This window comes from Phoxinus phoxinus, assembly GCF_949152265.1.
Source record: "Phoxinus phoxinus genome assembly, chromosome: 20".
Classification (NCBI taxonomy): domain Eukaryota; kingdom Metazoa; phylum Chordata; class Actinopteri; order Cypriniformes; family Leuciscidae; genus Phoxinus; species Phoxinus phoxinus.
The window spans coordinates 21534558-21561004 of record NC_136895.1 but is presented as its reverse complement, the minus strand read 5'-3'; the positions used below and the strand labels follow the sequence as shown (position 1 = coordinate 21561004).

Below are 26447 nucleotides of genomic sequence, written 5' to 3'. Positions count from 1 at the left end.
CTTTGTCTGTAAAACTTGTCAACAGAAAGTCTTGTCTGGTATCCATAACATTTATTAACAGTCTTCTATCAGCCTGAGAGTTTGACTGAGAAAGCCAGGGACAAGCAAAAGCAGGAGACGAAGTGATGAGAATAAAAAGAGCAAAGTTTATTGAATAATCTTCGTTGCATATACTTCAATGCTCAGACTTCTAAATGTCAATGTCTCAATGCTAAGACTTCATACAATTCCGACAGGTGTCATTATACCGAAGCAATAACTATGGAAAATTACTGCTTCACAACATCCTCCTGTGACGTTAAACACCTTACATCTCTTATTCACACAATCATAAGATTAAACAACAACAGCATGCATTGCAAGAGCAAGGAAATAAAAACTTAATGAAAACATATAAAAACATAAAATGACAAAACTAATAATAATAATGATTAATAGCTAAATCAAATGAAAATTACATAAATGACTGAATGTTACTTTTTATAAAATGTAATTGTATAAAAAAAGAAAACAGATATATGGGGGGTTTTTTTACAATTGTTTCAAAACCATTTCACCTGTACTCAAAATCAAACAGCACTATCAGATCATACATACATCAGTCGATAATATAAATGAACAGATTCATTAGACACTACATCATAGAAATTGAGAACACAGCATCCATAACATGTCACAGAAATAAAATTATATTGCATACAGTAAACTCATTTCTAAATTATGTAAAAAGGGATCGCAACCGAGTAAGGAGAATATATTGTATAATGTCCTGCAGGAATAGTATTGTATTGATTCTGTCCACAATGTTGTCTCTTTCCAAGCAAAGGGGAAAATCCTCTGGACTGACGGATTCAGCCTCGACAACTCTCTTGTTCTTTCTAGTCCTCATCCTCTTCCTCCTCGTCCATCTATTACATGTATTGTTACACCATTCTTTCACCTCTTCCTCTCCGATTGTTTCCATCCATTGTTCAAATCAACGTCAGTGCAGCTGTGCACTCTGATCTGCCTTATATTTTGTACAGTTGGTTTGATCACATCATTAGAAACAAGTGTGAACAAATTTGAAAACGGTTTTAGTTGGTTTGACTTTTTCCACTTGTGTTTACAGTTTTGCAACAAATGCAACAGTCCAATGTATTTTAGTGAGTTAGTATGTTAAGAGTTTTGCAAAAAGAGTGCATGAGATTTGCAAATAGTGTCTAACCACCTGAACTTGTTCAAGATTTTGCAACAAATTGGTTTAGGCCATTGAGAATTTGGTTCAGAGAATGGGGTTTAGTGTGTGAGCAATTGTGAAAAACTGTAAAGTAACACACACGGGCTGCTTAGATCCTTCAGTAGTTGGCATATTGGTGACTTCTGAGGAGGACAGAAAACCAGAAAGAGATTCAGTTTACTCGGAGTTTAGACATTCTCAAAACCTGAAGGGAACAGACTTGTTTTATCCATTAGTTAGAAAGGGTATAACTCAATATTTTAACTAACTGCAAAAGCTGAATAATCAATCAAAGCCTACCGAATAATCTGTGAAATAATCAACGAACAGTCGATTAATCGTTGCAATAATTTTTGATAAATCAATTATCAAAAAAATTACATAAATAGTTGATGCAGCACTACACAGCATCACACCTGGAAGTACATAAGAAATTTAACTTCTTATTGTATTTTTAGGCATGCATTTTCTTTTTATGTCCGATTAGAGTAGATAAATGAGTGAAACTCTTTCCACATGGAAGGCAGTGATACGGCTTCTCTCCACTGTGGATCTTCTCATGTATTCTCCGATATTCTGACCTTTTGAATCTCTTGTCGCAGTGTGAACACTTGTAAGGTGTTTCTGTAGTGTGAACTGTCTGGTGCACTTTCAGGGCACCATCTGTAAAAAAACGCTTCCCACACTCGGCGCAAACATGATCCTTCACACCGCTGTGTCGTTTCTGGTGTATTTTTAATGCAGTCATATTACGAAAACCCTTTCCACACAAGTAACAGACGCAAGGCCTCTCTTTTGTATGAACTTTCCGGTGGTCCCTTAGGAAATCTGGCCTAAAAAATGTTTTACTACATTGGTCACAGTTATATACTCTTTCTCTAGAATGACTAAGCAGATGTACTTTATAAACTCCTGACTTTATGAAACTCTTCCCACACTGATCACATGTGTGCAGATTCTCTCCAGTGTGGATTTTCATGTGATCCTTAAGGGCTCCTTTTCGTGCGTAACTCATCCCACATCGGTCACATGCGTGTGGCTTCACTCCAGTGTGGATTGACATGTGTTCGTTAAGGGTTGCTTTATGTGCAAAACTCTTCCCACACTGATCACATGTGTACGGCTTCACTCCAGTGTGGCTTTTCATGTGTTCGTTGAGGTTTCCTTTGTGTCTGAAACTCTTCCCACACTGAACACAAGTGTACGGTTTCTCCCCAGTGTGGATTTTCATGTGTACATTAAGGTTTCCTTTATGTGTGAAACTCTTCCCACACTGATCACATATGAATGGCTTCTCTTTAGTATGGTTTGTCATGTGTACGTTAAGGTTTCCTATTTGAGTGAAACTATTTGTAGCCTGATCATAGGTGTACAGCATCACTCCAGTGTGTATTTTCATGTGTACATTAAGGTTTCCTTTATGTGTGAAACTCTTCCCACACTGATCACATTTGTACGGCTTCTCTCCACTGTGGGTTTTTATGTGTAAGTTAAGGTTTCCTTTTTGTGCAAAACTCTTCCCACACTGATCACATGAATACGGCTTCTCTCCAGTGTGGATCCTCATGTGATCGTTAAGATTTCCTTGATACGGGAAACTCCTCCCACATTGGTCACATGAGAACGGCTTCGCTAAACTGTGTATTTTCCTGTGCTCGTCAAGGGTTTTTTGTTGTGCAAAACTCTTCCCACACTGATCACAAGTGTACGGCTTCTCTCCACAGTGGATTTTCCTGTGTTCGTCAAGGTTTGCTTTTATTGTGAAAATCTTATCACACTGATCACATGCGTACGGCTTCCCTCCACGATGAAATTTTAAGTGAAGATTAAGATTTTGCTCGCATGAAAAACTCTTTCCACACTGTGGGCAAGTGAAACATATTTTGTCTTCTCTGTTCGATGAGGGACTCACGGATGCTTCTTCAGTTTTGACATGATGTTTCTCCCCCCCTTCAATCAGTTCTTCAATCTCCTTGTTCTCTTGTATCAGGTCTAAAAAGAAAGTAAAAAAGTTTTTAAAAAAGTAAAAAGTTTCAGCAACTCATAAAAAAAAAAATGTGAAATGTTAAAAGGAAAAGGACATGAGAACCCTGACATAATAGTAGATAGTCGGTACCGATACCACCTAAAGTACACAATACTCGATAGCAAAGTCAATACCAAGGTAAAATAACAAAAAAATAATTTAAAAAATGTATGTATCACATAAACAGGACATTCACAGACAGCGCGTCCTCTCTTGTGTCTTGTCGCGCTTTAATGGTTTAAAAGCATTTGCATGAATAAGAGCGTAATCATATAATGTAACCCTAGCCAAAGAATGGCAGAAAATACAGACTCTGCATTAAATATTTTAACACATTAAACTGGACACAAATGAATTGCATGCGTTAGCGTTGACAGCACTAACTGTTACACATGCTGTACACATTCACATAACTGACACGACTATTTGCCAATACGGGCATTTTGACATAACGGTGTATGTATTTTAAAGGAACACGCTGACTTTTTGGGACTTTAGCTTATTCACCGTATCCCACACATCCATACATACCCTTCTCATCTCAGTGCATGCCGTTGCACCCACCGCTAGCCTAGCTTAGCACAAAGACTGGAGGTAAATGGCTCCAGCAGCTAGCATACTGATAATGTCAGCTGCAATTATTGCCTCTCCCATTACCAGCCTTTTCAATCTCTCATTTGTTTCATCAGAGATACCTAAAGACTGGAAAGCTGCTGCAGTTATCCCCCTATTCAAAGGGGGGGATACTATAGACCCAAACTGTTAGACCCATCTCCGTCTTGCCCTGCCTCTCAAAAGTCTTTGAAAGCCAAGTCAATAAACAGATAATAGGTCATCTTGAGTTCTACCATTGCCTCTCTGATATGCAATCTGGCTTCAGAGCTGGTCATGGGTGCTCCTCAGCAACACTTAAGGTCCTAAATGATGTTATAACAGCTATTGACCAAAAACAATATTGTGCTGCTGTCTTTATTGACTTGGCCAAAGCTTTCGATTCTGTCAATCACAGTATTCTTATTGGCAGACTCAAGGGCCTGGGTCTTTCAAACGAATGCCTTTCCTGGTTTTCAAATTATTTCTCTGACAGATTTCAGTGTGTTAAGTCCGAGGGCCTGCTGTCAGAGCCCCTGGCTGTCTCTATCGGGGTACCCCAGGGCTCGATTCTTAGACCAATATTATTTTCTGTTTACATTAATGATGTCGCTCGTGCTGTAGGCAACTCTCTTATCCATCTCTACGCAGACGACACCATTTTGTACACATCAGGCCCTACATTGGAAAACGTTTTAGAAAAACTCCAAAAGAGTTTTGATGACCTTCAACTTTCCTTTTGAGGCCTCCAATTGTCTTTAAATTCTGGTAAAACAAAACGCATGATTTTCAACCGGTCACGTTCTGCACCTTCTTGCCCAATAAACATCACCACCCTGGATGGGTCTAAGCTGGAAAATGTGGAGAAATACAAATATTTAGGGGTCTGGCTAGACCCCTCGCTCTCTTTTCAGATCCACATAAACCATCTACAGTCTAAGATCAAGTCCAGGATCGGCTTTTTATTTCGAAATAGAGCCTCATTTACTCTCTCTGCAAAACAGGCCCTTGTGAAAATGACCGTCATCCCAATACTTGACTTCAGTGATGTTGTCTATAGAACTGCATCCAATTCTCTACTCAAGAAATTGGATGTTGTTTATCACAGTGCCATTCATTTTGTTACTAAAGCCCCATACAACACCCACCACTGCACTCTTTACTCAATAGTTGGATGGCCTTCGTTACACACCAGACGCCTAAATCATTGGCTCCAGTTAATCTACAAGTCCTTACTAGGTAAAACACCATCTTATCCAAGCACTTTAATAACCATATCTGTACCTACACTTAACTTGAGTTCGAGTAGATATATCTCTTTAGTTGCTACAAAAACTCGCACCTCGTTTGGCCGTTTTTCTTTCAAATTTTCAGCTGCAAATGATTAGAACACTTTACAAAAGTCTCTCAAACTCGAATCCCTTGTTCCTGTCACTACTTTTAAAACACTACTCTCCAACTTACTGACAGATCATTGTACATGTTGACGCTCTTTGCTTGTTAATGTTTTAGCACAGTCAACAAAGCCTCAATGTATTTTGCACATATTCAATTGAATTCAACTAAAACTATTTGCACATTACTATTAAGTCTGGATTATACTATTATTCTACTGATATTCCTCTCGCACTGCCACTTTACATTTTTAAACAATCTACTTTTAACTTCTTATTAATTTTAAATGTCTTCTATATGTATGATTGTGTATTTGAATGTTTGTATGCTGTGTGTAACTTTGTTGCCTTGCACCTTCTGCCTTATCTTGGCCAGGTCGCGGTTGCAAATGAGAACTTGTTCTCAACCGATTAACCTGGTTAAATAAAGGTGAAATAAATAAATAAAAACTGATCCAAATAAGTGACAAAATAACGCCAACATTTTCCTATTTACATGTTGTGATTTGTATAGTCACAGCGTGTACAAATAACAAGGTCACATGAGACACAGCCATCTTCTAACCGTATACATACTGGGAACTATATTCTCAGAAGGCGAAGCACTGCTACTTGGGCGGTAAAACCGTCCTAAAGTTGCCCGGTGAAGCACTGAAACTGTGGCTTTTTTGAAGCACGAACCGATGGGTCCCCTGCATCTGCAGTTGCCATGCTATCTTTTGACTGGCTGTAGCTAAGTTAGAGGAGGTTGACTCACAGCACTTCAACGTGTTTTTTTCCGCTTGGCACGCCGACCGGACGTGACATGGGGGCGTGGCAGCATCGACGATTCCATTTCTTTATTAGAAGTTCGAGATTGTGCCTTATTTTCGGTCGATTTTGATTTAAAATAGAAATTAGAAAATTAAAATTTTCTATCTATAATTATTATTCGAAAAATAAAATACTATTAAAATTTTACTACGTTGCTTTGCTGGCCGTGCCAGTGAATCCATGATAAATCCCAAGCACTAACTCGCAGTTATAATAAAATGCACTGGGTGGCGGTGTGGAGCGTGTTTAACAAGTGGACGGTAGCCCATTTGATCACATAAAGTCATTGTCTGCCTCGCGAAGTTTGGAATTACTTAAGATGAAAATTATATTACAAAATGGAAGTAGGCTAATTATTAGTAGGCAAAATTATTTTAAGACATACTTCCTTTAAAGGGAAACTTCACCTCTGGAAAGATGAATGTGTATTTAAAATGGGTCATTTATGTAGCCATTTTTGAATTTGGAGCCTTCTAGACTGAGAAAAGCCAGAAAATGTATATTTGGCTTATGGGGATGAAAGACAACAACTCCCAGAATGCACTTGCTTCGCTGCCCTAGGAGGCCACGCCTACCGGTAAGAGATTGCAGTTAAACAACAAGGTTAGGCTAGACTACTAGTGAGTCTCCGTGAGTCTGCCCGGTATTTTGATGTCGCACAAAATGTCCAGGATTCGGCTTTTGCGTTCTACAGTCGCCATTCATCATGTTTACTGTGACGAGCAGGAACGAGACTGACTGCCGCGGGAGAACGGCGTGAGGCCGGTGGCGTGATTACTGATGAGCGCCGCCTGTGAGACGCACCGGTCTCGTATCTCTCACGGAGGAGCGGGAATTTTCTTAGCAATGTTAAAACGCACATCAACCGATCACTTGTTTAGCGTTCATGTAAACACTACATTCAGATTCACCAATCGGAATGAATTCAGTTAGATTGAAACAAAAGGTGTGCATGTAAACAATGAATGCGACTGCAGAAAGCAAAAGCCGAATCCCGGACATTTTGGACGATCTCGACGGCCGGACATGTCCGGGAAAAAGAGGATGGTAACCCCTACTACTCAGCTTTCTCCACAGAATAAAAAAAACTGTTAGATTAGCTTCCAAATAAAAAATGTCTGACCAATATGTACATTCTGTGAGTGAGATCCTCCCTCTATGGGCGGGTTGAAAACATGCGGAACAGCGCCTTCTACTGGATAAATGATGAGCTAGTGTTTGTAGTCTTACCCGTATTCAAAGAAATTGGACTTCCTGCTTTTTATGATGCAAAATGACGATTTTTGCGTCATAAAAAGCAGGAAGTGGAACACTTAAATCCTTATTTCTCCCATCTAAAATAAGGGAATAAACCATGACCATTCAAAAATGTGACTGGGTTTCTAAAGATACGAAGTCTAATGCAAATGGGTGAAGTGTTCCTTTAAGTTTCGTTGATGTAGACAGGTTTAAGAACAGAAAACCCAAAGTGCTATTGTTAGCAAGCCGTTTGTGTCTCTGCAACGTCTGTCAGCGCAGCGCGTTCTCTCACTCGAGCATGTGGATATTATTGTTTTTCTCAACATGAATGTGAAACAAACACGATAACCATATGCTGACGCGAGTGCATATGTACGTTCTGCGCAGTCTGCTTTATTTGCGTTTTTCCGTTCGCGGCGCGCTGCTTGAGATTAAATGCCTTTTTTCTTTATATTTTTTTAATTAGGTCTACACATATTGTTTAATGTTTTTAACTAAAAGAAAAAGAAGATGTATAGTAAACTTGGTGTATATTGCCTAATTGTAAGCATGTTCAGAAACGGTGACAAAAACTTAAATAGCGGCTTGTCCATCATTATTGAACATCATTATAAGATGATTAATTATTAGAATTAATTAACTTTTTTATTATTATTAGAATATAGACATTAAAGGTAGGGTAGGTCAGATTTGTCTAAAAAAACTTTTATTCAAATTTGTTTAAACTGTCTTTATACCAATACATAATTAAAATGCAAGTACTCTGAAATAGAGAGTATAAAAAAACTGAGTGACTCTAGTGTATTTAATCTTCAATAAACACAGCTCATTAATTCCATTCACTCCCACCTAAAAACGGGTGCGCGACTTCGCGCACATGGGCAGAGCCAGTAATAGCGGCGGTAGTCATGGCGACGGAGAGTGACAGTCGCGCAAGCCAATCACTTGTTTCGTCCCAAATGGAATTAATGAGCTGTGTTTTTTGAAGATTAAATACACTATAGTCACTCAATTTTTATACTCTCTTTTTCAAAGTACTTACATTTTAATTATGTATTGGTATATAAAGACAGTTTAAGCCAATTTGAAAAAAGTTATTTAGACAATTCTTACCTACACAACCTTTAAGAGAATAAATTGTTATGCAAGTACTTTTACTACTTAAAGTACATTTAAAATCAGGTACTTTTTACTTAGTGTTGTCATTGTGGTACTTCTACTTTTACTGAAGTAAATATGTCTGGTTATTTCTACTTTTACTTAAGTACTGAGATTCAGTACTTCCTCCACCACTGCTGATTAGCCATTGTGTTCACACGCTAAACACATGTCTGTGATTGGCTACAATGATCAACGCTTCAAAAAAGTGTTGTCTTCACAGAGCGCTTGCACAGATACACACATGAACGCTTGAAAGCAGACGTCTATCAGCGGATCCGTCTATTAGTGGATATATTAGGGATCTGCTGATAGACGCCTGCTTTCAAACGCTCCCGGGTGCATCTGTGTGTAAACACACTAACGCTAATCAAACGCAGATGTTTGGTAACGCAAACATTACCAAAGCCCACCCCCAAAACACTGGATCAGACGGGTAAGATCTAACATGTGCTATAGTAAGCAAAATTACCCAATAAAGAAATAAAAAACAGACAATGGCTCTCTATTATCCTTACATAACTACCATTTAACAATAAACAGCCAGAAAACTTCCATAACATTAACAAGTTGATGTTGTCCATAAACACATATACATCGTAAAACATGCAACAAATAATAAACTTATCACGAGATCAGCACAAACACCAATTAAATACAGAATAGTACTAGGCTGACGTCATCCAGGTTCGTCATCACAGTATATCTTACAGTAAGATGTAAGAATAAAGGTAACCTACACACATGTAAACAAAGCGCATATATATATATATATATATAATATATATATATATATATATATATATATTTTATATATATTATATATATATAATATGTTGAACACACAGGAGAATATAGTTGTTTAATTGAATCGCAGCTTTTGTGAATTCACAATAACACTATGCTAGTATGGTTTTTAAAAGATTTCAGTATTGTGCAGCCTTAGAAAACTGTATAATAATGCGTTTCAAGGATTCTCGTCCATGGAATACATCACTTCCGGTATTTTGTTCGTTACTCGAGTTGAAGAAATTGCAATCAAGGTTGTTGTTTTTTTATTGAGTACTTTAATTTATCAAGGATAAAATGCAAGCGGCAATAAACTGTTCAATTGTAATTTTATAACGCGTTTTATTCATATCAGATAAACTGTGTAGGTAACTGTAAAGTCGGCATGGAAATAAAAAAAGATATTCAGCTAGAATATTTTAAAAAATCATGTGTGAAAGGGTTCATGTTATTTCACAGCTCTTATGATTTTTCTAACTGCAATCACTGAATCTGATGAACTGTTTTATAACCTTATTAAAGAATCAAAAATAAACACCAACCTATTTGCTCTTCAGTATCTTCCTCCTTTATTCTGTAGGGTTCTGGATCATTCATGTTTTCACAAACTCTACCTTCTTCACTTGTAGGCTTATGGGAATATTTCAGCATTTACTGGTGAATCGCTGTGGGAGGAGAATAACAGCTAAAAATAAAAAAATCAGTTATCAAATTGATGCTTTTATTAAATCACACACTTAAAGCAAGTTGTTTGTGTTTATCTACTGAACTATCAAAATAAAGTTATTTAAATAGTTTTAAAACAAGTTCACGTATTCAACATATCCATATTTTGATTGTGAGTTAATCTTATCTATTTTTGACATGAAGAGGCTTTTGAGCAGCTGTTAATTGTGACACTACCTCTTATTAAGTCTTATCAGTGAGATTATGTAATTAACCACAGATATAATAACTTCTATACAGCAGCATATGTCCAATGAACCTAAATATAGGTCAATTTACAACTAGACATTGCAGACAATTACCTTACTGATGTTTTTTTCCTAGGGACAGAAACAGCTTTTTAAATAAAATGAAATAGCATGCCAAAGCAACATTTTTATGTTTACAATGCAAAACTTTCTTCACATTTATCTACATATTCAGACTTCCCTCTTGTGATAGATTTAAAGTTACCGCTGCTGAAAAGCCTCTTCGTGTCAGAAATAGATTAATGTTAAAAATAACAAACAAAAGAAAAGATCGAGTCCTATTAACTAACGTTACCCTTACAAGATCATACTTTGACTTTTGATCAAGTGACATATATCAGTAAATACCATTATTGCTCCAAACATAGAAACAATCATACAGACGAACATACAAAAACACACAATAATCGCTCAGATCTTAATGAAGTTACCATTATAGTTCGTTGCCTGCTAGGCTATGTTTATGTCAGTCAGCAGACGCCAGAAAAGACGCACAAATAGCTCTGTAGCAAATAAAAAACTTACAGAAAAGACACCGTAAAATGTTGCTATAACAAGCTGTGTTTTTATAATTGTATAAACATACAAAGCACCGTGAACTGCTTACCTCACCCCAAAAGGCTAACGCTGTGATGGCGGTAGTGGCGATGTCTTCTTCTTGTTTTATGGCGGATTGCAGACACAGAGTGCATTACCGCCACCTATCGCCCGGGTGGACCATGGACCCTTTTCACAAACTGTGATGACGCGTTTTAAATGTCATCAACATTAAAAAATCCTGCAATTATTTATTTATTTATTTTTATACAAAAAAGTATGTACATGTATAACACTTTGTATTATATTACCTTTGCATCAAATTACAAAAAACATAGTTGCTGTGAGGGTGTTTCTAATACAGCGGCTGTGGGAGTGACAGGGGTCATATTGACATCTTTCTCTCTGACTGCCGTTATTAATCTCTCTCTCTCTAACACTATTGTGGAGTTTTCTCTTGCTATTTAAGCAAATGGGAGCATAATCAATATTTAATGTAGTCTCTTTCACCACTATATAAGTTTACCCAACTATGACGACTTCTGCTTCTGAGAAACCTGGAAATATGTGTTATGGGACACTCAGCCTACATTTGCCTAAATTACATACCCTACGCCAACCTGTAGGATCAATCAAGGGTTATTGGTAAAGGTCAAATGGGACAGAATAACAGAGTTACCTAAACTCTCCTAATGATTGAAAACAAGATTGTTTTTGCTGAGCCTATAGCTGTGAGACCACAAAATCAAAATTGGATGCCCTCAATGGTGTGACAACACATAGGTGGGCAGGGCAGCTTTCAAACAGGAAGTTGACCCTGAAATGCATGGACTGAGGGAAATGACATTTGTCATTTGTTCCTCATTTCATATTTGTGCATCCTCGTTTCCATTCCTCGCGTCTTAGCTCCACCCCCTTAGGATGCGAGGGAAGGATACACCTGTGTATCCTCGCTCGTGACTCCTCAAGAAGCTTCCTCACTCCTTGTTCCTTATTTACTCACTTTCTTAATTTACTCCAAAGTAGTGGGCTCCTCCAGGTTAGAAGCAATATCAGAATCAGCACGTGGAATAACTAGATACTGGTAAAAGTTATCGTAAAGAGTTACATCAGCTGTATTTGCAGAGCAATAAAGAGTGACGTAAAAATCCCTAAATTGTTCATTAATAGCAAGGGGGTCCACAGTGGTGTTAAAATGGGATGCTATTTGAGTAATATGATGAGAAGAAAACTGACGAATTTGATGAGATAATAATTTACTCCCTTTTACACCAAACTCATTATGCTTACAGTGAGAATTTTGTAATGCTACAATTGCCTAATTTTTAGCTAACAGATCAAATTCGGCCTTAGTTGTGAGCAGCTTGTTAACAGCTTGGCGAACTTGCTCGATTGTCTGAATTCTTTAGAGCCAGCTCTTTTGGCTGCAATGTTCCAAATTTAACAATGTTTTGACCTATAGGTTATGATTATTATTGTTATGTGTGCAAATATATAAATACATTTATTTAAATTGTACTGAAACTTATAATTTCCAGAATAACATAATTTTATGCTATGTTTAAGGAAAAGCTCTTTTCGTGCTAAAGCGCACAGGGAAATGGTTGCTGCACCGCATGTAAAACTATTAAAAGCCTGCAGTGTGAACAGAACTCTTTTAGTTTAACTGCAATGAATGCAGAGGAAATACTCTTTGAATGGCGACCACTGCTGACTCGTCACACCAAAAACTGTCTGGAGAGCTACATTTGGGTTTGTAGAACATAGTTGAAGGTTGATTGTAGACAGAATCAAACGAAACGCTTGACTCCGAAGTGAAAGCTTAAAGGGTTAGTTCACCCAAAAATGAAAATAATGTCATTAATGACTCACCCTCATGTCGTTCTAAGCCCGTAAGACCGCCGTTCATCTTCGGAACACAGTTAAAAATATTTATAAAAGAATATAATGCTAAATAAAGTCTTATTTTGTGTTATTTTTGGACCAAAAAGTATTTTCGATGCTTCAAAAACTTCTAACTAACCCACTGATGTCACATGGACTACTTTGATAATCTTTTTATTACCTTTATGGACATGGACAGTACTGTATATACAGTTTCAATGGAGGGACAGAAAGCTCTCGGACTAAATCTAAAATATCTTAAACTGTGTTCCGAAGATGAATGGAGGTCTTACGGGCTTAGAACGACATGAGGGTGAGTCATTAATGACATTATTTTCATTTTTGGGTGAACTAACCCTTTTAAAGGATGAGTGCTGCATACGTCCTTATATACCCGCTTCACGGGGCGTGGTTTGCGATGCAAATCTCGCTCGCCAATGTCCATTGGCTAGTTTTTTTACACTCTAAGGTGATTGGGCTCTCAGGCGAGATCCCAATTCGTCAGTCACCTGATGTAAAGTCGAATGTGACTGACTGATAGGGAATTGTCATTTCAAGGGAACAAAAAAACTACATGTTGAATCATTAAAGTGGAAACATCACGGCACGAGTCGAGATGGAAACGATGAGAATATAAACATGATTACAGCAAAGTGATAGTTTGGTTTGCAAAGTTTTACTAGATCTAGCTCATCTCTGGTTTGATCATCATAACACTATAAGGCATTTTAGGAAAGTAAATGTTGTGAATTAAAAAAATATATAGTTTATCCGATTCTTATCACTTACCTTTATGTTGTTCTATTTCAATATGGCTTACAAATGGAGATGTTAGGCAGAATAATGAATAAGTCAGTAAGTTAATTTTTCATACAGTGAATTAAATGGTGAATGTCTCTCAGCTTGTCATCTCATTTTGTGTGCCAAAAATATTTATTTGTAATGTAAAAAATAATTGAATAATAATTGTAATTTTATACTAGTAATGATTGTTTGTAGATGAATATTTTACCCCTCTATGTGTTCTGAAATAAATGCCCTTTTGTATTGATGACTTCTGAGGAGGACAGAAAACTTGAAGGAGATACACTATGTTGCTAAATGTATCGGGACACCACTCTAAATCATTGAATTCAGGGGTTTTAATCACTTCCATGGCCACAGTTGTATAAAATCAAAACCTAGGCATGCAGACTGCTTCTACAAACATTTGTGAAAGAACGGGACGCTCTCAGGAGCTCAGTGAGTTCAAGCGTGGTACTGTGATTGCCACCTGTGCAATAAGTACATTTGTGAAATCTCACTATACTAAATATTCCACGGTCAACTGTTAGTGGTGTTATAACAAAGTGGAAGTAATTCAGAACCACTGCAACTCAGCCACGATGGTGGAGGGGGTATTATGGTGTGGGGTTGTTTTTCAGGGGTTGGGCTTGGTACCTTAGTTCCAGTGAAAAGAACTCTAAATGCTTAAACATATCAAGACATTTTGTACAATTTCATGCTCCCAACTTTGTGGTGACAGTTTGGGGATGGCCCCTTCTTGTTCCAACATGACTGGGCACCAGTGCACAAAGCAAGGTCCATAAAAAAAAGACATGGATGAGCTATGTGATGGCCAGGATTTAAGCCACGCAATTATTATACATTCATTATATAGGACATTACTATATTGGTTTGGTTTAAGATCTTTATTTGTCATTGTACTATGAGTCAGTGCATGGGCTTAGTGATTTGGCTTAAGGTTAAATGGGAATGGCCTAGACTGGCCTACACATAGTCCTGACCTCAACCCGATAGAACACCTTTGGGATGAATTAGAGTGAAGACTGCAGCCAAATGCGCCTCTAGAAGAATGGATCAAAATTCCCATAAACGCACTACTAAACCTTGTGGAAAGACTACCCAGAAGGGTTGAAGCTGTCATAGCTACAAAGGGTGGGCCAACTCCTTATTAACCCCTACGGATTAAGAATGGGATGTCATTAAATGTCATTTCAAATGCGCATGTAAAGACAGGCATCCCAAAACTTTTGGTAATATATTGTAGGTCAATTCAGCTGACTCAAAGTTTATTACAGACATTTTCAAAAACTGAAGTGATTTCCTTGTTTTATTGATTAGTTAGAATGAGTATAATTCAACATTTTAACAAAAATTGGTATATTTTAACAAACTGCAAAAGCTAAATAAGTGATTAAAGCCTGATTAAACTCTGAAATAATTAATTAGCAGTCGATTAATCGTTCTAATAATCTTTGATTAATCGATTATACAAATAATATCTGATACAGCACTAGACAGCAGCACAAATGGAAGTACAAGATCAGAACTCAAACTACTAAATGAAAGATTCTTTACACATGAATACGTGATACGGCTTCTCTCCAGTTTGGATCCTCCCGTGTATTTTCAGAAATATTCACCGTTTGAATCTCGTCACCGTGTGAACTGTCTGGTGCATGATCCTTCACAATGCGGTCTCTTTTCTGGTGCAATTTTAAAGCACTCAGCTGACTAAAACTCTTTCCACACAAATAACACATTTAAGGCTTCTCCTTTGTATGCATTTTCAGGTGGTGCTTTAGGAAATCTGGCGTGAATTTTTTTTTTTACTGCACTACTCACTGTTATATAGTCTTTCTCTAAAATGAGTATGCAGATGTACTTAAAAAATACTTGATTTTCTGAAACTCTTCCCATATGGATCACGTGTACGGCTTCACTCCAGCGTGGCTTTTAATGTGTACGTTAAGGTTTCCTTTATGTCTGAAACTCTTCCCACATTGATCACATGTGTGCGGCTTCTCTCCAGTGTGGATTTTCATGTGTTCGTTAAGGTTTCCTTTTTGTGTGAAACTCTTCCCACACTGATCACATGTGTGCGTCTTCTCTCCCATGTGGATTTTCATGTGTTCATTAAGGTGCTCTTTTCGTGTGAAACTCTTCCTACATTGATCACATATGTATGGCTTCTCTCCAGTGTGGATTTGCATGTGTTCGTTAAGTGTTGATTTATGCGCAAAACTCTTCCCACACTTATCACATGTGTAAGGCTTCTCTCCAGTGTGGGTTTTCATGTGTACGTTAAGGTTTCCTTTTAGTGTGAAGCTCTTCCCACACTGATCACATGCATGTGGCTTCTCTCCAGTGTGGACCCTCTCATGTATTTTCAGATATACTGACCGTTTAAAACTCTTGTCACAGTATGAACACTTGTAAGGTGTTTCTCTAGAGTGAACAGTCTGGTGCACTTTCAGTGCACCATCAGTAAAAAAAGTCTTCCCACACTCAGAACAAATATGATCCTTCACACCGCTGTGTCTTTTCTGGTGTATTTTTAATGCACCCATCTGACTAAAACTCTTTTCGCACATATAACAGACATAAGGCTTCTCCTTTGTATGAACTTTCAGGTGGTCCTTCAGGAAATCTGCCCTAAAAAATGTTTTACCGCATTGGTCACAGTTATATAGTCTTTCTCTAGAATGAGTAAGCAGATGTACTTTAAAAACACTTGATTTTCTGAAACTCTTTCCACATTGATCACATGTGTACGGCTTCTCTCCAGTGTGGATTCGCATGTGATCATTAAGTTGTCTTTTTTGCGTAAAACTCTTCCCACATTGATCACATGCGTACGGCTTCTCTCCAGTGTGGATTTTCAAATGATCCTTAAGGGTTCCTTTTTGTGTGAAACTCTTATCACACTGATTACATGCATATGGCTTCTCCCCGGTGTGGATTTTCATGTGTTCATTAAGATTTCTTTTTATTGTGAAAATCTTCTCGCAGTGATCACATGTGTACGGCTTCTCTCCAGTGTGAATCCTCATGTGTTCGTTAAGGATTACTTTTTGTGTGAAACTCTTCCCGCACTGATCGCATTTGTGCGGCTTCTCTCCAGTGTGGATTTTCATATGCTTGTTAAGGTTTCCTTTTTGTGTGAAACTCTTCCCACACTTATCACATGTGTACGGCTTCTCTCCAGTGTGGATCCTCATGTGTTCGGTAAAGGTTTTTTTTTGTGAGAAACTCTTCCCACACTGATTACATGTGAAAGGCTTCTCTCCAGTGTGAATTCTAATGTGAAGTTCAAGACTTTGCTTGTATGGGAAACTCTTTCCACACTCAGGGCAAGTGAAACATAATTTGTCTCTTTTCAATGATGGACTCAAGGATTTATCTTCAGTTTTGACATGATGTTTCTCCCCCACTTCAAACGGTTCTTCAATCACCATGTTCTCTTCTATCAGGTCTAAAATTAAAGTAAAAAAAAAAAAAATTTAAAGTGCAAATTTCCAAAAGTTAGATTTTCAGCAAATAATAAAACAAAAAAACAAAGAGAAATGTGAACCCTGATATAATAGTAGAAAGTGTGATCATTTTGATGCATTATTTGGAATTTGGTACATTTATCATCCAATTATTATTTTTAAAACATTACCAGCACAAATTACAGGATTTGTAGTGATACCTATTAGATATGTTTGATTAAGTGCATTGTACACGTCAGATTGCAACATGTTCAAAATTTTAGTAATATGGTTGCATAAAGTGAGCCAGACATAAATCAATATATTGTTATACAGTGCTACAGAGGCCTTTCATTATGCAGAGGGCAACTGCCTGGTCTGCATAGTTAGCAATGTTAACCTAAATTCTGCTGAGGTGAAGTTTAGTGCAGACCCGTATTGTGATATACACCGAACAAAATTATAAACGCAACACTTTTGTTTTTGCCCCCATTTTTCATGAGCTGAACTCAAAGATCTAAGACTTTTTCTATGTACACAAAAGGCTTATTTCTCTCAAATATTGTTCACAAATCTGTCAAAATCTGTGTTAGTGAGCACTTCTTTGCCGAGATAATCCATCCACCTCACAGGTGTGGCATATCAAGATGCTGATTAGACAGCATGATTATTGCACAGGTGTGCCTTAGGCTGGCCACAATAAAAGGCCACTCTAAAATGTGCAGTTTTATCACACAGCACAATGCCACAGATGTCGAAAGTTTGGAGCGTGCAATTGGCACCAGAGCTGTTGCCCCGTGAATTGAATGTTCATTTCTCTACCATAAGCCGTCTCCAAAGGCGTTTCAGAGAATTTGGCAGTACATCCAACCGGCCTCACAATCGCAGTTTTGGAGAGGTGTTCTTTTCACGGATGAATCCCGGTTTTCACTGTACAGGGCAAATGGCAGATAGCATGTATGGTGTCGTGTGGGTGAGCGGTTTGCTGCTGTCAACGTTGTGGATCGAGTGGCCCTTGGTGGTGGTGGTGGTGGGGTTACGGTATGGGCAGGCGTATGTTATGGACAACGAATACAGGTGCATTTTATTGATGGCATTTTGAATGCACAATGATACCGTGACGAGATCCTGAGGCCAATTGTTGTGCCATTCATCTACGACCATCACCTCATGTTGCAGCATGATAATGCAAGGCCCCATGTTGCAAGGATCTGTACACAATTCCTGGAAGCTGAAAACATCCCAGTTCTTGCATGGCCAGCATGCTCACCGGACATGTCACCCATTGAGCATATTTAGGATGCTCTGGATCAGCGTATACGACAGCGTGTTCCAGGTCCTGCCAATATCCAGCAACTTTGCACAGCCATTGAAGAGGAGTGGACCAACATTCCACCGGCCACAATCAACAACCTGATCAACTCTATGCAAAGGAGATGTGTTGCACTGCGTGAGGCAAATGGTGGTCACACCAAATACTGACTGGTTTTCGGACCCCCCAATACAGTAAAACTGCACATTTTAGAGTGGCCTTTTATTGTGGCCAGCCTAAGGCACACCTGTGCAATAATCATGCTGTCTAATCAGCATCTTGGTATGCCACACCTGTGAGGTGGATGGATTATCTCGGCAAAGGAGAAGTGCTCACTAACACAGATTTAGACAGATTTGTGAACATTATTTAAGAGAAATAGGCCTTTCGTGTACATTGAAAAAGTCTTCGATCTTTGACTTCAACTCATGAAAAATGGGGGCAAAACCAAAACTGTTGTGTTTATAGTTTTGTTCAGTGTATATCGTATTGTTGCCTCTGTATCGGGATATGTATCGTATCATGATTTTGTTGCCAATACACAGCCCTAGGTGTCACGTACATTGCCAAGAAGAAAGCTTTTCAGATATGGCAACAACTCAGAGACATTTTATTAAGTCAAGTCACCATTTATATGGCGCTTTTAACAATATAGATTTTTTCAAAGCAGGAAGTTAGGAAATTAGAAAAGCATAGGAAATTAAAGTAACAACGATAGTTTTGGCTTTACAGCAGATCTAGAATAAAGTTATTGTCCAGCTAAAGTTAGTTTTGATAGATTCACTTCCATTGCAAAGATCATTAGTAATTAACTTAGTGGCCTCTAACACGACACCGTTCTAAAACCCTTAACACGCTCCGGGCCGCTCATTCGCACAACAACAGTGCCTGGTGGTTCGAGAACGCAAACCTTGAAATAGGTTCCAAGGTGCAAGTCTTAAAAAAAAAGAAAAGTTATCTCTGCGCAAACTTCAAAAACGCGAACCTGTCAAAAAGCGCTGACGGCGTGCACATGTGTATTACGTCTTTAGTTTATAGGTATGTGCAATTTAATATATATGTGTGCAGGCGTGTAGTCTTTCTTTACAAATTGACCTCAAAAAATTACTTGTCTGGCCTTAATTTATAATACAGAATTTTTTATCGCTTCCACGTAGCCATGGGAACTGGAATTATTTTGACAACTTTTTAACTGTACAGAGGTAAAGGGAAGGGAAGGAGGCCTTCACAGGGGACAGACTAGTTTGCACTTAAGGTCCACATTGTCGTTGTGTCCAGGCGCATGTCCTTCATCAGGTCTGGATACGGGGCACTGCCGTAAACAGAGAATAAAATATTAGCGTAGACGCCATTCTTCTTATGATGTAACGAATACGTTAGGATTTATGGGAAGTGTTCCCGGTTCCGGCTGACCTAATCTATGCAGCCTAACATTGAATTATAGAAGTTTAGAATGTGTTTTGTGTATGCTAGGTAAAAGAGATGTGTTTTAGTCTAGATTTAAACTGACAGAGTGTGTCTGGTTCCCGAAAAATGTTAGGAAGACGTCTATTGCGATCTCAAAATTCTGGCCAGTTGATAATACCTAGAATATCAAAATCGACTGCTGGCAGTAGATCCTTCTCCTATTTAGCACCAAAACTCTGGAACAGACTTCCTAACATTGTCCAGGAAGCAGACACACTCCGTTAGTTTAAATCTAGACTAAAAACTAATCTCTTTAACATGGCATACAAAACGGTATATTTTGTTTAAATGTCTTTAAAAAATGACAACATTTTAAAGTTGAGACTTTGTTTCATATCAAAAGTAACCTGCTCTGTCCTGTCTGTCAGCGCGATGTCAGTCTCCTCTTTGCTCCGAGATGTATTTTTCACTGCGTGAGAACATGGTGTGTGGCGTGAGAGCGGCATGGCTTGTCAGACATAGCAACAGTAACTAAAGTGGGAGGGTCTTTGTGAATTGTAAATTATAAGAACACTTGGCCAAGAGAGCCTTCTGTGCTTTCTCTAACACACACAAACTCAATGTGAAAGAGAGGCGTACACATGAACTGACGTTCTACATCTAAATGCAGGGCTCGACAATAAGGACTACACGAACGGCAAGTGTTGGACAGCTAATCGATCGGGCCAGTACTGCATTGTCAAGTTATCATTACATGTTTTTAAGCCTTGCCAGTGATTCAAGAACAAGAAAATGCGAAAGAGAGCTCAATTCGGTACTCGTGTCATTGAAAGTGAGCACCCAGAAAGCCGTGTCTGACAGCATGCAAATACTGAATTGATTTCTCCTAATGGGTAAATCTAATGAGACAAATTTTGTAATCATTCTGTTCAAATTGATATATATTTTTAAATAGACTAGAGCAAAGAACATTTTGTCAGAACCTCTGGTTTGAATGTTATTTTGTTTAATTGTCTAATTTTTTTTCTTCAGAATTGTGGTATAATCGCGATCTCCATTTTACACAGAAAAAATTGTGATTCTCAATTTATCCAGAATTGTGCAGCTCTACTACAAATAAGTAAATCCGTCACTTGTTCACACAATTACTATTTTCTATATGGTGAATGGCACATAATGCAATACATAGGGGATAGGGAACATGTAGAAACATTATTTCTTAGATTTTTCTTATTGGTTATTCACTGTCACGTGGGCACCGGTGATCACTTCCGTTTTCTTTATTATTTCCTTTGGCGGATTGTTTGGGCTAGTGTTGGAAGGGGCAAGTAACGGGAGACAACTTTTTGTTGACCGTATTGTGTTGGTTAAATCATGTCTGCATATGTCAAGATAAAATAAAAGTAAAAATCAAGCTTAGATCGTCAGTCTTCCTTTAAGTAATAAAATGATGACCGAGTGCAAGCGAGTTACGAGCCATCACGTTACGTAGCCCCTTTGTGACTATTGGATGCCACGAACAGAATGATTCTGACAGTGTAAATATGCTTTTCTTTGGGGCGAATGAAGTCTGGTTTCACGTTAGTGTCACCCGAACCGCAGCAACGCGCACACAGTCTGTACCAGTCCAGACAGAGACACGATAGCACAGTGCGGGTCATATGCATGAGTCGGCGCAGACCACAAAACATATCGGACCCATTTGAATTCTACACAGAATGCTGTATTTTAAAGCGTTATGGAGGAGATTAGGAGGAGAAACGTTTAGATAGACTTGATTACTGATGAGTAGAAGAGATAAACGTAATAAATTATATAAATGTAACAAATTATGATTATAACACCGGTGCCATGCACCAACATAAATTAAACACTTTTAAATTACACATTCTCAGCTTCATTACGTTCACTATTTTGCTTAAGTAACAGTTTCATATTAAATCTAAAATGGGAATCTATTACACTGTTGCTGTCATAAGCTGTGGCTTTGTCGAGCTCAACGGGTCTGGCCGAGCTGTGATACATACACGAAACGATATTGGCTATTTAAAAAAAATGGGGAGGAGCTGCTCAATATGTCCCAGGCTGTCTTCCTGTTTCAGTGGAAATTACGTCAACATACTGAATAACGCTGCAAATTTCAAAGCACCCCAGTGGGCCTTTACGATTTATAACCTTATTGAAGAATCAAGAATAAACACCAACCTCTTTGTTCTTCAGTATCTTCCTGTTTTATTCTGCAGGGTTCTGGATCACCGCTTTGTTCTTCTGTATCTTCCCATTTTATTCTGCAGGGTTCTGGATCATTCATGTTTTCAATGTTCTTTCACAAACTCTATCTTCTTCACTTGTAGACTGATGGGAATATATCAGCATGTATTGGTGAATCGCTGTGGGAGGAGCTTCACTGAAGGTGAATTGCTGTGGTAGGAGCAGATCTGCAAAAATCAAAAATAAATCAGTTATCAAAAATGTATGCTTTCATTAATTCACACACTTAAAGCATTTTGTTAGTTTATCTATCCAACTATCAAAATTTAAGATATTTAATTTGTTTTAAAACAAATTCACATAGGGACAATCGTTTTTTAACATTATTATCTATTTCTGACACAAGGAGGCTTGTCGGCGGCTGTTCATTTAAATCCATCACAAGAGGTAGCCTACATGAATCTGAGTATGTAGATAAATGTAGAAGGAAGCTTGACATTTAAAACATTTAAAAACACTTTCACTTTATTGAAAGAGCCATTTCTGTCCTTAGGAAAAAAAAACAGCAACAAGTTAAATATATATTTTTTTATGACTGTAATTAAGTTATTTAATTTGTTTTAAAACAAATTCATATATTTTACATATCTATATTTTCTGCGTAGGTCATTCTATTAACAGCATTATCTATTTTTGACATGAAGAGACTTTTTAGCAGCTGTTAATTGTAACACTTCCTCTTATTAAGTCTTATCAGGGAGATTATTTCATTAACCAGTTATAATAACATCCATACAGCAGCATATGTCCATGTGAACCTAAATATAGCTAGTTCAATTTACAACAACAGTCACTGCATATTGTCATAAAAACATTTTATTATAAACATTTTTTCTTCCAAGTACAGAAACGGCTTTCAATACAAAGAACAAAGCAATATTATGATGTTTCCAATGTCAAGCTTCCTTCACATTTATCTACATACTCAGATTTACCACTTGTGTTGGATATGAATTAAATCTGTCATTTAATTCGAGATCATTCCCTATTAATTCCCCTTACAGATTATACTTTCACTTTTGAACAAGTGACATATCAGTAAATACCATTATTGCTCCAAACATTGAAACAATCATACAGACGAACATACAAAAGCACACAATAATCGCTCAGATCTTAATGAAGTTACCATTATAGTTCCTCACATCGTTGCCTGCAAGGCTAAACTATTTTGTCAGTCAGCAGACGCCAGAAAAGACACACAAATAGCTCTGTAGCAGGTGAATATAGAAAATAGATTACAGAAAAGAGCCTGTAAAATGTCGCTTTAACAAGCTGTGTTATTTTTTAATAATTGTATACGAAGCACCGTGAACTTCTTACCTCACATCAACAGAGTGACGTCTTCTTCTTGTTTTATGGCAGATCGTAGACGCACAGTGCATTACCGCCACCTATCGCCCGGGTAGACCATGGACACTTTTCACAGACTGTGATGTCGCGTTTTGGTTTTAACCTGTTGCATTGTAAATCCTGCAAAGTTTTTTTTTTTTTTTTTTTGTATGCACATTTATAACACTAGGCTATACTTTGTATTAAATTACCTTAGCATAAAATTACAAAAAACGATTTAACGTTGCTGTGAGGGCAGTGGCGGATTAATCGTAGACAGTAAAAGAAATGGACACAGCGACCCCATAGATTTCAACGGAAAAAAATGAAGCTAATTAGAAGCACTCACTTCCTAATGGCTGACCGTACTGCGCAGGCTCAAACTGAGCTTGACGACGTAGATGTGACGTGAGCAACCTGTCTGACAGTTGTAAGTCTTCTAGTACCGAGAGAAATCTGAATCATTCCAATCTCGCAGAGACGGAGAGCGTGAGAATTAGCTGTCCACGAGCTAGCAGCAGGAGCAACTTTATCACTCTCTGTGGGCTTCTCCCTTGACTTTATCGGACTTTATGCCTCCACGTCCCCCCGATTGCTTGCGAGCTTCTCCGCCTGTCTACACGGTAATTTCTCGACTGTGCGACAGAGAGTCGAGTGGTTATGACGCAATCGTTAGCCTATTTAAAAAAAAAAGGCTTCTACGGGGCCATAACATAAGATACAAAGTAATGGAGCCTTTTATACATTGTCCGGTTTCTTTAGAAATAAATAATGGACAAATGGAGTCTTTGGACGCCTCGCCCATTGGCTGTGCTGAGGCAACTGCACACCCTATGGCGAGGCAGCTCAGACGCGCAAACCAATCAGGCAGCTTTGGTGCCAAGCACATCAGAGCCGCCAGAATGGGCGTGGCTTATAGCTATAAAAGCCCATCTATGTCACCCATCTCCTTCAGCGACCTTTCACGTCACTGCCTCATCTTACGAAGCCTCCGCCATCGAATCAAGCCATCTCAGCTAGAACGAGTCTCGCCTACAGCGGACAGTGCCTTCTTCACTCCTAGAAGCCGCTTCTCTTCTGTCGCCGTTCTCCTGTGGCCATCCGGCGACAAACGTTATATCCTTTTCACTGCTAAACTGCGTGTTCGCCGTTGCGACACACAGTCTAAAAGAGCAAATTTTAGAGAGCGCAAGCATTGTTGCAAATGCCTCGTTCTCTCTGCACCTTGTGCAGATGCCATCTGTATGAGACGGACGGGCACACGGAGTGCACAAGATGCCTGGGACCTGCCCACGCTCAAGCTGCACTCTTTGCCGGAAGCTGCTCTCGGTGCAAGAGCATGCCCATCTCTATGCTGCGGACGCGGCTAGCCCTCTTCAATGAAGACGGCAACACCGCTCCTACCGCTCTTCCTTTTCCCGCCCTCCTCGGGCCGCGGAAGAAGCGCCGCAGCCAGCGGCAGCCCCGAGCACATGGACGTAAGCGAGCCAACGCCGGCCACGTCCCCGCGTGCTTCGCTTTCGCCATCACAGTCACCATTACCGGTCCTGTTCTCCCAGGCTGACCAGCGCCCCTCCCAGTGAGATCTCAGCTCTCCTTCGGCGGATCGGACGAGGAAGTGCACAACGACAGCCTTTCCATTGCTGCGTCCAGAGAGGAGTGGCCGGGCTCGGCTGACCCCGCCCTCCTTTCCCAGTCAAGTGCTAGTGTCGCCAGGACTAACTCGGACTCGGAGATGCTTCATATCCTCTCAGTGGCCATGACGAACCTCGGGCTCGAGTGGGCTTGGGCTCTTAACCTGTTAAGAGTTTTTTTTGGTGTAATTTAAAACGACTTTGAAACGACTTTGAACGCGATCACCTTGTACCCAAACCATTTCGAAACTAAGGAGCCATTTGTCCTCCGATTACATACAAGCTCCTCGGTGTGTGTGTGAGGGGGAGGCAGAGCGGCAGAGAGATGTGCCAGAGTTGCGAAATTGCAGGCGCGGATCGAAATGGCTGTTATTTCATAAAGCGTAGCATATTTTAAACTAATCGGTTAACCGGTTTCAACCGGCTAATGAGGCTCGGTGGTCGGTCAAGAAATGTCTTAGTTTTCACCATCCCTAGTTCAGTGGTGTAGCCTACATATTGAAGACATATGTGCAGCGGCTGGCTGGTCCTCGCCGTCCACATTTGTCAGGTTTTGTAATATGGATGTACCCTGTTTACATAATAGAGTCATCTCTGTGTAATGGTCTGACCCGACGGTCTCGGTCTTGTCAGGCTAAACACGATTTACTGTCATAAGCACAAAATTGTCCTTTGTGGTAATATATATTTGGAGCAAGCTTGGCCCTTTGGTCCATTCCTCCTTATATATCATAAGGACCCGACTTAGGTCTGGTTCCATTTTATTTTTCCCTTCGGGGATTCATTAAGTGGCTCATGCCTTACTGTGAGTCTCGGGCTGTGCCCTAGACTTCGGTGCAGGATGTAGTCAATTGCTAATAGTGCGGCATTTTACATTGCGTTCCTACTGCGTATTAGCTACGCAATACGAAGTGACCGTTCTCGAAAGGGAACGTAATCGGTTACTAACGTTACCTCGGTTCCCTGAGAGTAGGGAACGAGTATTGCGTAGCCTGCCGCACTATAACTATCTGTCAGGTGCTTTAGCTTCAGGCGATTTAACCTGTATTATGGCGAAATAGATGGGCTTTTATTTCCATTCTGGCGGGCTCTGACGTGCTTGGCGCCAAGCTGCCTGATTGGTTTGCGCTTCTGAACTGCCTCGCCATAGGGTGTGTGCAGTTGTCTCAGCACAGCCAATGGGCGAGCTAGAAGCTCTACTGGTATTGCTGTGCAGCTGCACTGCATTTTAAATTATAGGCTTCAATATTCTCGAGAAAAGGAGTTTCCCCACTGTGTATTAGCTACGCAATATTTGTTCCCTACTCTCAGGGAACCAAGGTTACGTTAGTAACAGAGTACGTTTCCCTCACAACATATAAATTAATGTAATTGTTTGCTATACAAGGTTAACAGGTTTTTTTGGTGTAAGACCAATTTGTCTTTCATGAGATTAATTCCTCTTCTTGGCCAGGTTACATTTCTCCATGTCGTAAATCCTAGGGTCAAGGCTTCTAAACTGTGAATTTTTAAGGAGCGTGATATTTAAATGCAGATTGATTTAAGCTGTCACATTTATCAATTTATCATCATATATGATAATATAAATATAATTTGAATAGATAAATATAA

The 26447-nt window shown here is 39.0% G+C and overlaps 2 protein-coding genes across 9 annotated transcripts; both read right to left on the bottom strand.

Annotated features, from left to right (window-relative positions):
• Positions 1-123: 123 nt before the first annotated feature.
• On the bottom strand, positions 124-10906 carry LOC306988392 (uncharacterized protein). Of its 7 annotated transcripts, none has more exons than XM_079593350.1 (4): positions 10811-10906; positions 10635-10723; positions 9772-9914; positions 124-3211 (listed from the first exon to the last, which is right to left on the bottom strand). In XM_079593350.1, exons 3-4 carry the CDS (start codon positions 9878-9880, stop codon positions 1674-1676), a joined length of 1647 nt encoding a protein of 548 aa, XP_079449476.1. In that variant the 5' UTR covers positions 9881-9914; positions 10635-10723; positions 10811-10906; the 3' UTR covers positions 124-1673. The 7 variants fall into 7 exon arrangements, with proteins under 7 accessions (XP_079449476.1, XP_079449475.1, XP_079449471.1 ...); XM_079593349.1 differs by having other exon boundaries at positions 9772-9894; XM_079593345.1 differs by lacking the exon at positions 10635-10723 and having other exon boundaries at positions 9772-9894; positions 10811-10905.
• A 3397-nt stretch (positions 10907-14303) lies between these two features.
• On the bottom strand, positions 14304-23266 carry LOC306988390 (uncharacterized protein). 2 transcript variants are annotated; one of them, XM_079593341.1, is made up of 3 exons: positions 23194-23266; positions 21805-22037; positions 14304-16882 (listed from the first exon to the last, which is right to left on the bottom strand). In XM_079593341.1, the coding sequence occupies exons 2-3, from the start codon at positions 21908-21910 to the stop codon at positions 15333-15335; spliced, it is 1656 nt and encodes a 551-aa protein (XP_079449467.1). In that variant the 5' UTR covers positions 21911-22037; positions 23194-23266; the 3' UTR covers positions 14304-15332. The 2 variants fall into 2 exon arrangements, with proteins under 2 accessions (XP_079449467.1, XP_079449468.1); XM_079593342.1 differs by having other exon boundaries at positions 23000-23201.
• Between the last annotated feature and the right edge of the window lie 3181 nt (positions 23267-26447).